At 36.8% G+C, this 12,422-nt stretch overlaps 1 protein-coding gene across 3 annotated transcripts in view; it reads right to left on the bottom strand.

Annotated features, from left to right (window-relative positions):
* Positions 1 to 924: 924 nt before the first annotated feature.
* Positions 925 to 12,422, bottom strand: part of LOC106124024 (uncharacterized) — a 21,329-nt gene continuing 9,831 nt past the window's right edge. The window contains exons 19-32 of one of the 3 annotated variants that reach the window (XM_013320467.1): positions 11,833 to 11,932; positions 10,542 to 10,694; positions 10,003 to 10,164; positions 9,194 to 9,316; positions 8,815 to 8,955; positions 8,589 to 8,690; positions 8,451 to 8,495; positions 8,293 to 8,376; positions 8,055 to 8,109; positions 7,887 to 7,981; positions 7,365 to 7,605; positions 6,871 to 7,030; positions 6,450 to 6,599; positions 925 to 1,006 (exon numbers count right to left, since the gene is read on the bottom strand). In XM_013320467.1, the coding sequence (XP_013175921.1) occupies position 1,006; positions 6,450 to 6,599; positions 6,871 to 7,030; positions 7,365 to 7,605; positions 7,887 to 7,981; positions 8,055 to 8,109; positions 8,293 to 8,376; positions 8,451 to 8,495; positions 8,589 to 8,690; positions 8,815 to 8,955; positions 9,194 to 9,316; positions 10,003 to 10,164; positions 10,542 to 10,694; positions 11,833 to 11,932 (1,612 nt within the window). In that variant the 3' untranslated portion in view covers positions 925 to 1,005. The remainder of the gene's footprint in view (positions 1,007 to 6,449; positions 6,600 to 6,870; positions 7,031 to 7,364; positions 7,606 to 7,886; positions 7,982 to 8,054; positions 8,110 to 8,292; positions 8,377 to 8,450; positions 8,496 to 8,588; positions 8,691 to 8,814; positions 8,956 to 9,193; positions 9,317 to 10,002; positions 10,165 to 10,541; positions 10,695 to 11,832; positions 11,933 to 12,422) is intronic. The other 2 variants (XM_013320468.1, XM_013320466.1) reach the window with 2 other exon arrangements.

A 12,422-nucleotide genomic window follows, 5' to 3' on the forward strand; every position in this document is an offset into this window, starting at 1 on the left:
TTTCGCATTTAGTACTGTCAGAAAATATGTAAAACCTACATTGGCATAGGAAATGACATAACAGAAAAAAAAATTAAAAGATAGCTGCAGTACAACAAGAACATTGTGACATAGATATTGACAGGAGGGCGCTAGTGAGCTAAAATAATTTAGTTTGACTTATACCCACATGGTCAGAAGACTTTGTTGGCTTTATAACTATTCATTAATGACATTCTCAGATGTATTTCAAGGTTTTTGAACAAATATTCCTTACTACTTGACAGTAAAAAGCCTTGCAAAGTAAATAACAAGGTCGTCACCTGATCCATCCGTCCTGTGTCTACAACACATACATGACGCTACTTTACACAACTATTTATTACAAAATACATAGTTTGTCGAAATCTCTACGTGTTTATTTTAATAAAATTTCATAATATAAATGTAATATTTCGGGAACTAACAAATCACTTCAATGTTTAAACAAACCTATTTTCGGTACGGTAGCTAAGTGACGATAGTTTTAAAAATAATTTGTCTCGCCTCATAACTATTTTGGGTTCGATACATCGAGTTTATTCACTTCTGATTAATTTTTATGTAGCGCGTAATAACTGATACAAAAGTTTTCTGATATCTCGGTGGCTCGTAACTTTGCGCGAGTTGTTGCGCTGTACACAATATAATATGCAACGGGACGTAGCGGGATGCACCGATGACCTTGATTAACCAAGTTTTTTGAAAGGAACCCTCTTTTTTACTAGTGGTCACAAAAAACAGACGATTGAAAAATATAAGAGAAGAATGAGAAACGTTACAAAAGAGAGGATTCATGTGAAAAGAAGAACATTGGAGAAGCTTGTGAATAGCAATCGCTTACTTTAAGATGAACGAAACTTTTTCATTAATTAATAATATAGACTTACTTCCATGTCCATGCGCGCGGCCTCGCCGGCCCGGGCGTCACTCAGCCGGCCCGCCAGCAGCGCCGGCACCGCCACCCGGCTCACCCACTCGCCGAACTCTGCGACACACCGTCACGTCACCACACAATACTTGAGCACCACTGTGTTACCACACAACACAAAACAGGAAAACAAAACACAAGGAAAGCTTGCTACGAAGATTGCAGAGTATCCTAGTTGGAAAAGGAAATGAAAAACATAATTGGAGGAAGTTGGCTTCCGTGACTTCAGTGTGTACAGTCAGCTGCATAAATATAGATTTACAAAGCATTAGAAACTTGTACAGTCCTTGGTTTCAAATAAAATATTCGTCAAAAACATGTATGATCGGAAGGGTATGGATATTTTTTTAAAAACCGAATGCCTATAGATGTTTTTAATCTTTTGTAAATGTATACATGTTTATGTATCTGACTGTACTTTTGAATATTATGGGAAGATTTAAAGTTTAGACTTATTTACGATAAAGTAAAAGTTGAAAAAGTAAAAGATAGTTTCTAAGAGAGCAATATAATAAATAAAAAGCAAAAGTAAGCAACAACCGGTAAAACAAATTGAAAACAAGGATGACAATGAAGGACGTAAATTTTGTTTGATGTGTTTGTGTTTAGTTTGTTTAGTGTATACTGAAAACTACGAGACTACATTTAAAAACTTTCTACTTCTACAAAAAAAGCTTCACTTCTGTAAATGAAGTAAATTTTGAAAATTAGGTACATTTTCAATTATAAAAGCGAGTTTATCGAATTAGATTTATGTACGAATTAGGTTGTATTTTTAGCTACTAAATATTATTTACTGCCAGTATTAATTACGAAAGGTACTAACTAAAGAGAGGCTCTACAAGATTTCTAAAAGCGGTCGTCGGATAAAATTGTTTTTAGAGAATAAACAACGATAAAAGATGAATGAAAGCCCCTACAGAGTTTCATAACAATTGTATATATCGATTATTGTATATTCGAACCAAAATTACTTATTTCAATTAACAAATATTTAAAATAAAACTATTAAGGTCGAAACCGTTGTTTATTCTTCTTTTGTAAATCTTGTGAACTGACCTATCGCCTCTTGGTTCATGAGGTCTAGTGTTTCGTGTGTGTCATCCATTTTGTGTGTTATCACTGTCTGTTTGTGTGTATGTTTAAAATTCCAACACTATGTCACTCCGCACTTCACATTTAAAACAGAAATATTTTAAGGTTATTTTATTTAATTAGGCAACGTTCTACCATCAATGTCTAAATAAACTAAAGTAGGCAATATTTGCTTTAAATTAGTACTAAATAGTACCAGGACATATAGATTTGAAAACAAGATGGGTTGCTGCAACTAAAACGACGCATATTTGGCAAATGAGTGTACAGCTGCACGTAACTAATTCCTCAGATATATATTTGTATTTCACACGGATCATTTAATGTACCCGTTGCGTGAATGCTTGGCGCAACACGCATCTCTCAGGTGTGCCAAATGTTATGCCAAAATATACTTGAACTTGTATAATGCATAACATCTTTGCCACTAATTAACTACGCAATGAGAAAGAAAATTGGTAATATTCATGGAAGTAGACTGATATGAATAATGACGGAATAAACTAAACAACTTTTACAGTGTAAAATTATAAATCAATCTATCGTCTAACTAGCTGTCGCCCGAGATTCTGTCCGCACGGAACTTAAAAAACAAGTTAATAGGTAGCCTATGTATTCTTCCAGACTATGTTCTACATCTATGCTAAATTTCAGCGTGATCCATGCAACCGTTCTCGAGATACCTTCAAACAAACATCCATCTATTCATCTAAACATTCGCATTTATAATATTAGTAAGATATAATAGTAATGGTGGATGATTTAAATGTAATCTTTATTTACTACAAGGTCAGAACTCTGGAGTAATGGCTCGCGACTGAAGCTGGAACATTTTAATATCTAAATAGTGAATTGTCACATCCTATTTCATCATTTTCCATAGACATGACAAACATTTATGTTTGAAATCAAACTCACAGACGTTTTTTAAATATAATATATGAAAAATAATAGATATATCTATCTCTTCCTGGACTCTATGGAAATAAAAGTGACAGATAAGAATCACAAATATTTGGTTTCAGGTCTACTCGTAGCCAAATGGATCAAAAAATTTTAATTAATCTTTTAAACGATGGTCACTGCTTCTTTCTCTATTATACCTTTAAAATATCTATATATAAAAGAAAGTCGTGTTAGTTACACTATTTATAACGCAAGAACGACTTTACCGATATGCCTGAAAATTTGTGAGGAGGTAGCTTAGAGCCAGGGCACGGACATAGGATATATATATATATATTTTTCTGCTTTTTATTTAACTAATCTACATATTAAGGTTTTTTATATATCCACGCGGACAGAGTCGCGGGCGACATCTAATAAAAAGGTTTTAACAATAATTTAAAATAAAGCATTGTAAAGAATTTTCTTTTTATTATATTTAAAAACAAAATGTGTAAATTTAATGTGTTTCAAGGAGGGAATTCAACCTCGTGGAACGTTTGATATTTTCATCGCGCCTCAGTGTCACTGGTTCAATGTCTTACGTTCCCGCGCTAATCACATCTGATACATTTTGGAGTATAACCAATATTAAACAACATAGAGTGTCTCATGACGAAACATACTGTTATCTCTCTCTTCCCGAAAATAATGAGAGAGACGGCAATAGTATGAGTTACGAAAACTAGAATAATTGAAAATAAAAATTAAGACATTGGGATTTAGGTCTCTACATAATATTATTTAGTTACATATGTATACTAGCGGACCCGACAGACGTTGTCCTGTCTACACGTCTTTAATTTGAAAATTTCAAACTTTTTTAATAAGCTAAGCTAGGGACAGACTAAAATTAAAATTCGAATATTATTTAAAATTTGACACTGCGATGGTAGCGCCGTCTGTCGGATCCAATGTAAAACATTCCAAAATCAACAACTACTATTAAATTAAAAATTAATTAAAAAAACATTGTCCAGCGGACAAAATTGTGAATCTAAACCATTCCCAGATCCCCTTGAACACACACAAAAAAAATCATCAAAATCGGTCCAGTCGTTTGAGAGAAGTTCAGTAATATACACACTCACAGAAGAATTATATATATAAAGATAGACTCGTTATAGAAAAAGGAATTACAAGAATATAAATAAAATGTATGAATGCAGTGTTCAGTTTGAAAAATATTTAATTTGCTTCCTTAGATGTTGTAGCCACAAAATAATGCATTGTTTTTATATTAAACACTTCGTCATACAAATAGAATTTTGTCAATTAATTGCATGAAATACATTCTAATTGCATACGCTTGCAACATGTGCATGAACTTGAAATAACTGAAACTGAAAATAAAACCGCCCACGAAACAATTTATTGAAAATGTGCACGTTGCAACTAAGTTAAGCGAATATATATTAAAATGTATTTAGAGAGAAAAGTAAGAAACCTTCCGATTTCTTTTTCGTGGTAGACAATGTCCTATTTCAGTTACCTAATTCTTCAGTTTTTAAATTAACGCTTTAAAAGACATAAGATTGTTAGGTTACCCAGTGGTAAAGTTTGTCTTATCTTGCCGGGAGAGAACGGGGCACTTTATTACCTCGTAGCAAAGATTAACTATTTAAAAAACAATTTCGCATCCAACTAGGAAAAAATATAATTTTAAAACATTTTTTATTTTAAGGACTAATAATAGATAGATACAAGCATAATAAATCGTACTATATGACAAAACTTGATGCGCCCACATAAAGTAGAATAAGGTCAGGAGGATCTCTACAAAATTTAGAAGTCACTTTAGCAATGATTATATGTGGATTTTATATGAAGTATAAATATAAAGCACATGTGCTTTTGATTACGTCTGTAGCAGATTGACTGCGTCTTGTTGCAGATATTTTTGAACGTAAATATATCAGTGATGAACGTTATGGAAGATCATTTATATAAATAAATCCTATACTTTTATTATGTTGACTTTAGCATTGCAATGTTTCGTCAATCGTGAGACTCGAAAGCAAACATTTGTGTTTTCTAAAGGTCATAAAATTAACTTGAGTAAATCGAACCTACTACAATTCAAATTAAGTACAAACACAGTGCATATTCCGAGAGTCCTCATCCATAAAACAATTGACAACGTAGCCTACGCAATCTATGACGTGTGTTCAAAGAATGCATAACCTAGAAGAGACCTAGTGAGATATTTTTTTAAATGTCAACATGCTAGAAATCAAGCTCTCCTTACATTACCGAAACATTCAGTTAATTGCTATCTAATCACCCTTATTCCAACACCATAAGGTACACTTTCACCAATCTCTATCAGACAAATTTTCGCCCGGATAACATTAAGCCAATTTAAATTGAAACGCCCTATGACCCTTATTACAATAACATAAGGTTTGATATGTAATGGTGAGAGTTCAAAGAAAGTTTGTAAATAGTGCGGCCGGGAAGGCCGGTCTAAATACGTCCACGTCTTTGGCACGCCACTGGGACAAGGACGCCTCATCTATGCAGCGACGGATTGATTGACCGATTAATAGCGAAAAAGTTACACTAGACATTTTTTTATCAAATCAATTAATACTTACCAAAAACTCTTATAAAAGATTGATGAAACTACGTTAAAGATGATTTAGAAATCTTATTGGGAAAATGGTAATGAATTTTGAAAAAAAAGTGAGAACTTATTTACAGAAATATCAAGAGAAAAACCACAAAATTATAAACATCACTCGATGTAAATTTAAAAATATCATTTATATCGCAAACTAGATGAATAGAGATAAAAGAAATCAGCTGGAATTAAATCGGTTTCATGAAAACACACATCAAAGCGATGTTGGTATAAAACATAGTTTTGTGTCTTGTAAACAGATGCCGCGTGTATATGTTTTCGTACACGGGTGGGGGGAGGTTAACACAGGGTGAGGGAGTGTCCACAGGGTAGGGTACGGTGCGTACACGGTAGGATATCACGGAGCGTTCCGGCGATATATCGCGCTGCGTGGTCCGCGAGGCGACTGCGCGTCCGCCGCCCGTCAAATACGCACTATGACTGACGCGCGACTCCGCTCCATCGCCAGACAACAATTAATAACGTTATTTTATTATGTGCTGAGAGATTTAATTGTTTTTAATGAAGGTTAATCTGACTTGAAAACATTTTTCAAGGTTTTAAATCAACGTGAAATGCAATAAACGTCATAATACTTATATTATATTTATCTTGTGTTCTTTTACCTTTTAACGGATAACTTTGGTAAAAATTATGCAAGATGCAGATCACATAGGTCTGTTTTTAAGAGTATCATCAGCCATTGTAGCAAGCAAAATGGTCTAGCTCGTGAAAATACATAGAGAATCTTCAAGTATGAGTAAATATGCGTTGCATTTCGCAATAGGCAGTGGGTAGTGGTCAGTGTGCAGTGGGCAGTGGGCAGTGTGCACTGACCAGAGAGTGCGCAGCACGTGCAGTCCGGCGAGGCGCACGGCCAGCACGCCGCACACTGCGCCGGAGCGCGCGCGCACAGACAGCACCTCAGTGTAGCTGTCCGAGCCAGCACAGCGCGCCAGCACGTCGCCCAGGTACAGGTGCGCGTACCTACACACATGACACATACGCTATTGATGTAACAATAGGTAGGGATCAAATGTACAATTTTGTCCATATAAGTGTACCCAGAAAAATAGATCTTTACGTGCCGTAAAAACTAATCTTCCAAAGTCTAGCACAACACATCAAATTAGTTCTTAACAGGACATTTGTAATTACTATTATATAGGAAAAAATTAGCGTAGAAATAAATCGGTCCAGCCGTTCCGGAGATGTAAGAATTATCATGATATTGACTGTTAGTATTCCGAGTTATTACCCGATATCTTCGCATGTGTCGAGACCGAGCGGGTCCTCGGGGGGCTCGGAGACGATGGCGAAGGTGAGGCAGTCGGTGTGGGCGGGGGGCGCGGAGTCGCGTCGCCGGCACCGCGCCATGTGTCCCAGCAGCGGCAGCTCGCTGTCAGTCAGCACGAACTCTGCACCACAACTTACACATGTGGCTATTTTATGTAGTCCTGGTCACCAGCTGGCCAACAACTGGTCTACTGGCTAAAAATACGGTCTACCAATATCCGTCAGATGTGTCGGAGAAATTTTTTATGATGTCTCTCAGTTTTGATTTCAATGTTTAATATAATTTGAAACAACTCTTTAACTTTAAAGTATTACTAATTTATCGTACACGGACGCTACAATTAAAAGGACGGAATCAATATTCAATCTAATCTTATAAACCTCAATTTAATAGTACCAGGAGTGGATCATGTAAATAGCTGAGTTGTTTGGATATAAAAGACTATCGCCACTCACGTTTATTAAAGTTGAAATAGCACTTGTCATTGCAACTCTTCGGCTTGGGCAGGCTGACCGGCGTCTCCAGCTCGGCGCCTTCCCTGCCCAGGAAGCTATAGGCGACGAAGAGCCGCTGCACGTCGGGGTTGGTCATTGCCTCGGACTCCTCGCTGAGCGCCAGCCATACCACGCTAATTTCCAACGTCTGATCACGCATCTGCTCCTCCGGCCCCAAGTTCGTCTCTACTGAACTACGCTCCTAACACGAGGAAAGTCAACATATCAAATTTTTGACAATTCATCTTCGTTCTTTGTTTTCCCACTTGCAAGCAAAATCTTTTGATTAAAAACAATTTTCAAAATCGGAGCACAGGGGGCGGAATTACGCAGCAACATATAAAAAAACTGACGATTTGACTACTTCCTTTTTTTGAAGTCGGCGTAAAAGCTATCAGGATTGTCGTTACTCTTAATTTTTCTACAGTTTAAAAATTGTTTGCATAGTGTGAAATATGAATGAATAACTAAATGTTAACTTACTCTGACGGGCACTTCAACCACCTCCACCTCATCACGCTCCACTCCGATAGTTACTGATTTCTTCTGTGCATGTCCGTCTGATGACTTTGGGGAGCCTACACTTTTACATGTTTTTTTTTTTATAATTTCTTAATAGCTTATTTAACTAGTGTCTTGAAACTTACGTACCTGCTCTCCAGTGTTTATTTTTTAGTAGACTATAGATCGTATTTGAATCAGAACCCTAAAAATTATTTTAAAGTGTACATTTTAAAAGATTTTGGTCTCAGAATCTCACGGTAAGACAATCTTATTCGAAACCTATCGTTATAAAGAATCGTAAACATGGATGCATAATAAACAAAACATGATAGGCTAACTCCTTTTTTCTGAAGGATCAGTTAAATTGGAGTTAGGAATAACTCACAACTAGAACCCGCAATTTGCTTGGCGGTCGGATTTCATTAGCGACCGCTTGCCGCACCTCCTGCGATGATCTTACTGTTAGTTGCTGCAATAATAATGTAAATAAATACGATTACAAGTTATAAATAATTGCAGATAATAAATAGTTACAGCACTAACCGTATTATTTGATAACAATCCGGGCAATGGCTGAAAGGAAATATCCTAATCAATTAGAAATATCCAAAAAAAATCATTAGAGATCAGAGAAATCATAACATTTTATTAATAGATAAATCGATGCGAGATTCTTCTTACTTTATTATTTTTGCTATTGCGCTGCATTTTGGCCTCCAGCTCACGTGTGAGGTGATACACGCTGCTCTGGTCCTCGCTCGCCGGCACAGACATGGTCGCTGCCTGCACAGAGATTTACATTGACAATGTTTTTAATGCTACTACTATAACAAGGCGTTGAGCCAAAAACCTGAAGACTTCATGCTTATACATTCTTCATACTGAAGGTTACAGCTGTAAGGGTTACCTTACTGGAGCCCTTGCGCAGCGCGGCGAGCAGGGCGGGGTCGAGGCGCAGCTGGCACCACACATCCAGCACGCCCGCCTCCTCGCCGGAGTCCAGCGCGTCCGTCACCACGCGGCTGCTCAGGATCTCCTCACCAGCCACCTGCCGCCACATTCACAGTGTGATATACAGGAGAAGAGAACAACATATACCTTTTTAAGACAATGTTGACTATGTAACTTATCAGACGAAATACAAAAGTACACATTCTTCTTCGCATCCTAATCTCTTAAGATGCTAATTTTCTGTGAGACGGGAATCCTGCAATAGCTGGGTACTGCAGATTCTACCTTTGTTGTGAATGTTTCTATATGTATTTTGTGTATATAGAAGCAGTAACCAGGGGCAGTGACATATCAGCGCGGCGGTTGGCGTGCAGCAGGGAATCGTGCAACGGCAGCGCGCAGCTCGCGAACACCTCTTCCATCTTGTTGGCCTCACAGATCTTCAGGTACATGTCCTCCTGCACACATATACATTGCTCCGAGCTATTGCCTTTTCACTCGCGTTTATAAAACGTGACAAGGACGAAGATTCAGAGAGGCGTCAATAATTGTTATTTGTTGGAGGTCGTTTACAAGAGCGGGACATTCGTAAATCAAAAAAATAAAGACATGATTATCTGATGTCAATGTTCATGCTCTTTGTTCTATTTTGTATTTGTTCGAATAGGACAAAGAATAGTTCTGTATATAATTTCAGCATTGCCATTTCACCTTTGCCTTCGTGGATCTGATTTTTGTACAATAAGATATTTTTAAACAACTTGGCAAATAACGATTGTTAATTGTGTTATAAAGTTTGCCTTTTTACAGGTCATTAAGACGTCGTTATCTTTTGTATAGGACTCTGTCGCTGCCAAAGTTCGGAATGCCACAATAACTGAATTAATACAATTAAATGAAAATGAGGCCAATTGCTCGAATTTACATATATTTATCACTTATTAATTAAAAAAAAAATTATAATGTAATGAAGATGTAAATGGAAGCTTTAAAATTAATCACATTATTTCTTACAAAGATATAAATTCCGTTATCTTTCCTTGAATCATTAAAGACCATTGTTAGCTTTGTAATCTACATATAAAAGGGAAATAATATCATTCCGTATTTTGAGAAGCTATGGAGGTCAAAGCCGTGTGCTTACATTTCTCATATACTCTAGAAAGTTTTCAGTGAAAGGGAGCTGGTACTCGGTGGTGAGGTCGAAGTGAGCGACGCGACCGGGCGGCACGCGCGCCAGTCCAGCACTCTGCTCGTAGAACCGCCACGTCAACAGTAACGATTTGCCGCGAGAGTGCAGCACAGCCTAGTACAGTCAACTAAAGCGATAACTGAAAGTTTACACTGTCGAAATACAAATACAAAAACATAACATAATGCTTCGTACAGTCAACTGCACATATATGTAGACATTACAAAACTTTAGAAACTTGTCTAGGCTGTCGATTTCAAAAATACTTCGTCAAGAACTTGTATCCAAAGATGGAAGCATTGGGACCAAGTCGTGCATACATATTTTCAAAACTTAATAATAAACGTACATATTAATGCAGCTGACTGTACAAGTGTCAGACATTAGAAATATACGGTAAGTGGTATCCCATGCATATAACTTAATGGCTTAAAATACCTTTGTCTGTTTTAAACTGATTTAAAATAGTCTTTAGTTCGAGTAATGCATACTTGGTCAGATAGTACTAGGGTACCGATGTGCAGCGTGAAGTGACAGATGTGTGAATGCGCGGCCACAATACGCGCCTGACCCTCCGCCCGCCGCAGCGCCAGCGCATCAGACGCGCCCTCCGTATTGCACGATATGTCTTTTGAACTTTTGCCCTGTTATTTTTAACTAAATTAGCCAGTTATTAGGTATTAGCCACCGCTGTCCATACGAGCAAAGGCTGAAGTTTCTCAAAATGGAATCGCTACGAAATCGACGCCGCACGAACGACCTTTTATTCTTGTTTAAAATTTTTAGGGGTCATATTAGCAGTAGCAACTTGGTTAGTCAAATAAAGTACAGTGTACCACTTAGACCACCCAGGCAACCAATAACCAATTTTATATACCCTTTTATAAATCAAACATAGGCCTTAACTCACCCATCCCACGGATATGTCGGACATATAACGAATTAAAAAGAGGAAAGGATATTACTGATATTTTCTGCACCTCCTTACGTAAGTACAAAAAACTAATTTCCACACCTCCAGAGGCACAGACCTAAATGTATTGTTAGATTATTATTATTTTTATTTTTTTGTTTTCTTTCCTTGGTTTGTTCATAGAATTTTTTTTTGTGTTTTATACTTGTTTGTTTTATATGAATGTTGTACACCTGTTATTGGATAAATGATCAGTTTTATTGTGTTGTATATTGTATTACTTTGGTAAATGTTGCATAATTTATCTGTTGTGTGTACTTGTCTAATAAATAAATAAATAAATATACTATCCAATACTCTGTACCTGTATTACACAGGCTTATTGTCATTTTAATGGTCACTTAAATTCAAATTATAAACCATTTCCTTGATAGTAAAAAGAAAGAAAGGTTGAGTCGGTCGAATAGTAATTTGAATCTCTTTGTTCTTTGTGGTCTGGTCGAAACGTTTAATTCTCAACAATTTTCTTCAAGCCTTTTACAATTTTCGTAAAAGTAGTCATCAAATGATATTTAAATGATTAATTTAACAGCAAACTTTGTAAACACAATTTTGTATTGACTACGTTCTCCATTACTATTTAACCTCGTAAGTACTTGCTAGTGATATTTGTGAAATAAAAAATACAAATGAGTTCAAATAATTTTATTTATCTAATATTTACATGAAACAATATACATTTATTGCACATACAATCCGGCCTCACGTGGGGTAGGCAGGGAGCGGGATACAACTAAGATACGATGTATCTAAGGGGTCAATGAGGTAAGGTGGTGTAGGTGGCGGAGGTGGTGTAGGTGGGGGTTCACCTGGGGGCGCTGTCGCTGCAGCAGCGCTCGGCAGCGCGCCAGCTCCTCCCCGATGGCTTGCAGGGCGTCCTCCACACGCTGCGATGTTGAAAATGGAGGCCTGCAATAGTACAATTAGTTAGTGCACCTAAAACAAGTATGAGTAGTCTTACTAATATAAAAACGAAAGTTAAGATGGATGGATGGATATTTGTAAGAAGGTATCTCCAGAACAGCACAACGGATCTTGATGAAATTTGACATAGATGTAAAACTTAGTCTGGAAGAATATATGCGCAGACAGATTCGCGGGGTACATCTTGTTCGAGTAATAAATTAAACACGCATACGATATTTCCCCGCTACTAGTCTTCCGCCTCCTCTCGCCCGGTGATAAAAGTTTTCTTCCTGGAAATATTTACGTAATTAATTCCTAATTTCTAATACAAAGTTAATGTGTTAAAAGGTGACGTAGAAGTGAGTATATAGTACAGTCAGCGTCATATAGATCGTCACAGACAAGATATGCAAATATATAGGTACATCAAAAGTAATCAATTATATCGGTACAACAAAAGTCCTCAAAATAATAGATACATTCACCCTGCTCA

The sequence above is a fragment of the Papilio xuthus genome, unplaced genomic scaffold, assembly GCF_000836235.2.
Source record: "Papilio xuthus unplaced genomic scaffold, Pxut_1.1 DF825946.1, whole genome shotgun sequence".
Taxonomy (NCBI): Eukaryota; Metazoa; Arthropoda; class Insecta; order Lepidoptera; family Papilionidae; genus Papilio; species Papilio xuthus.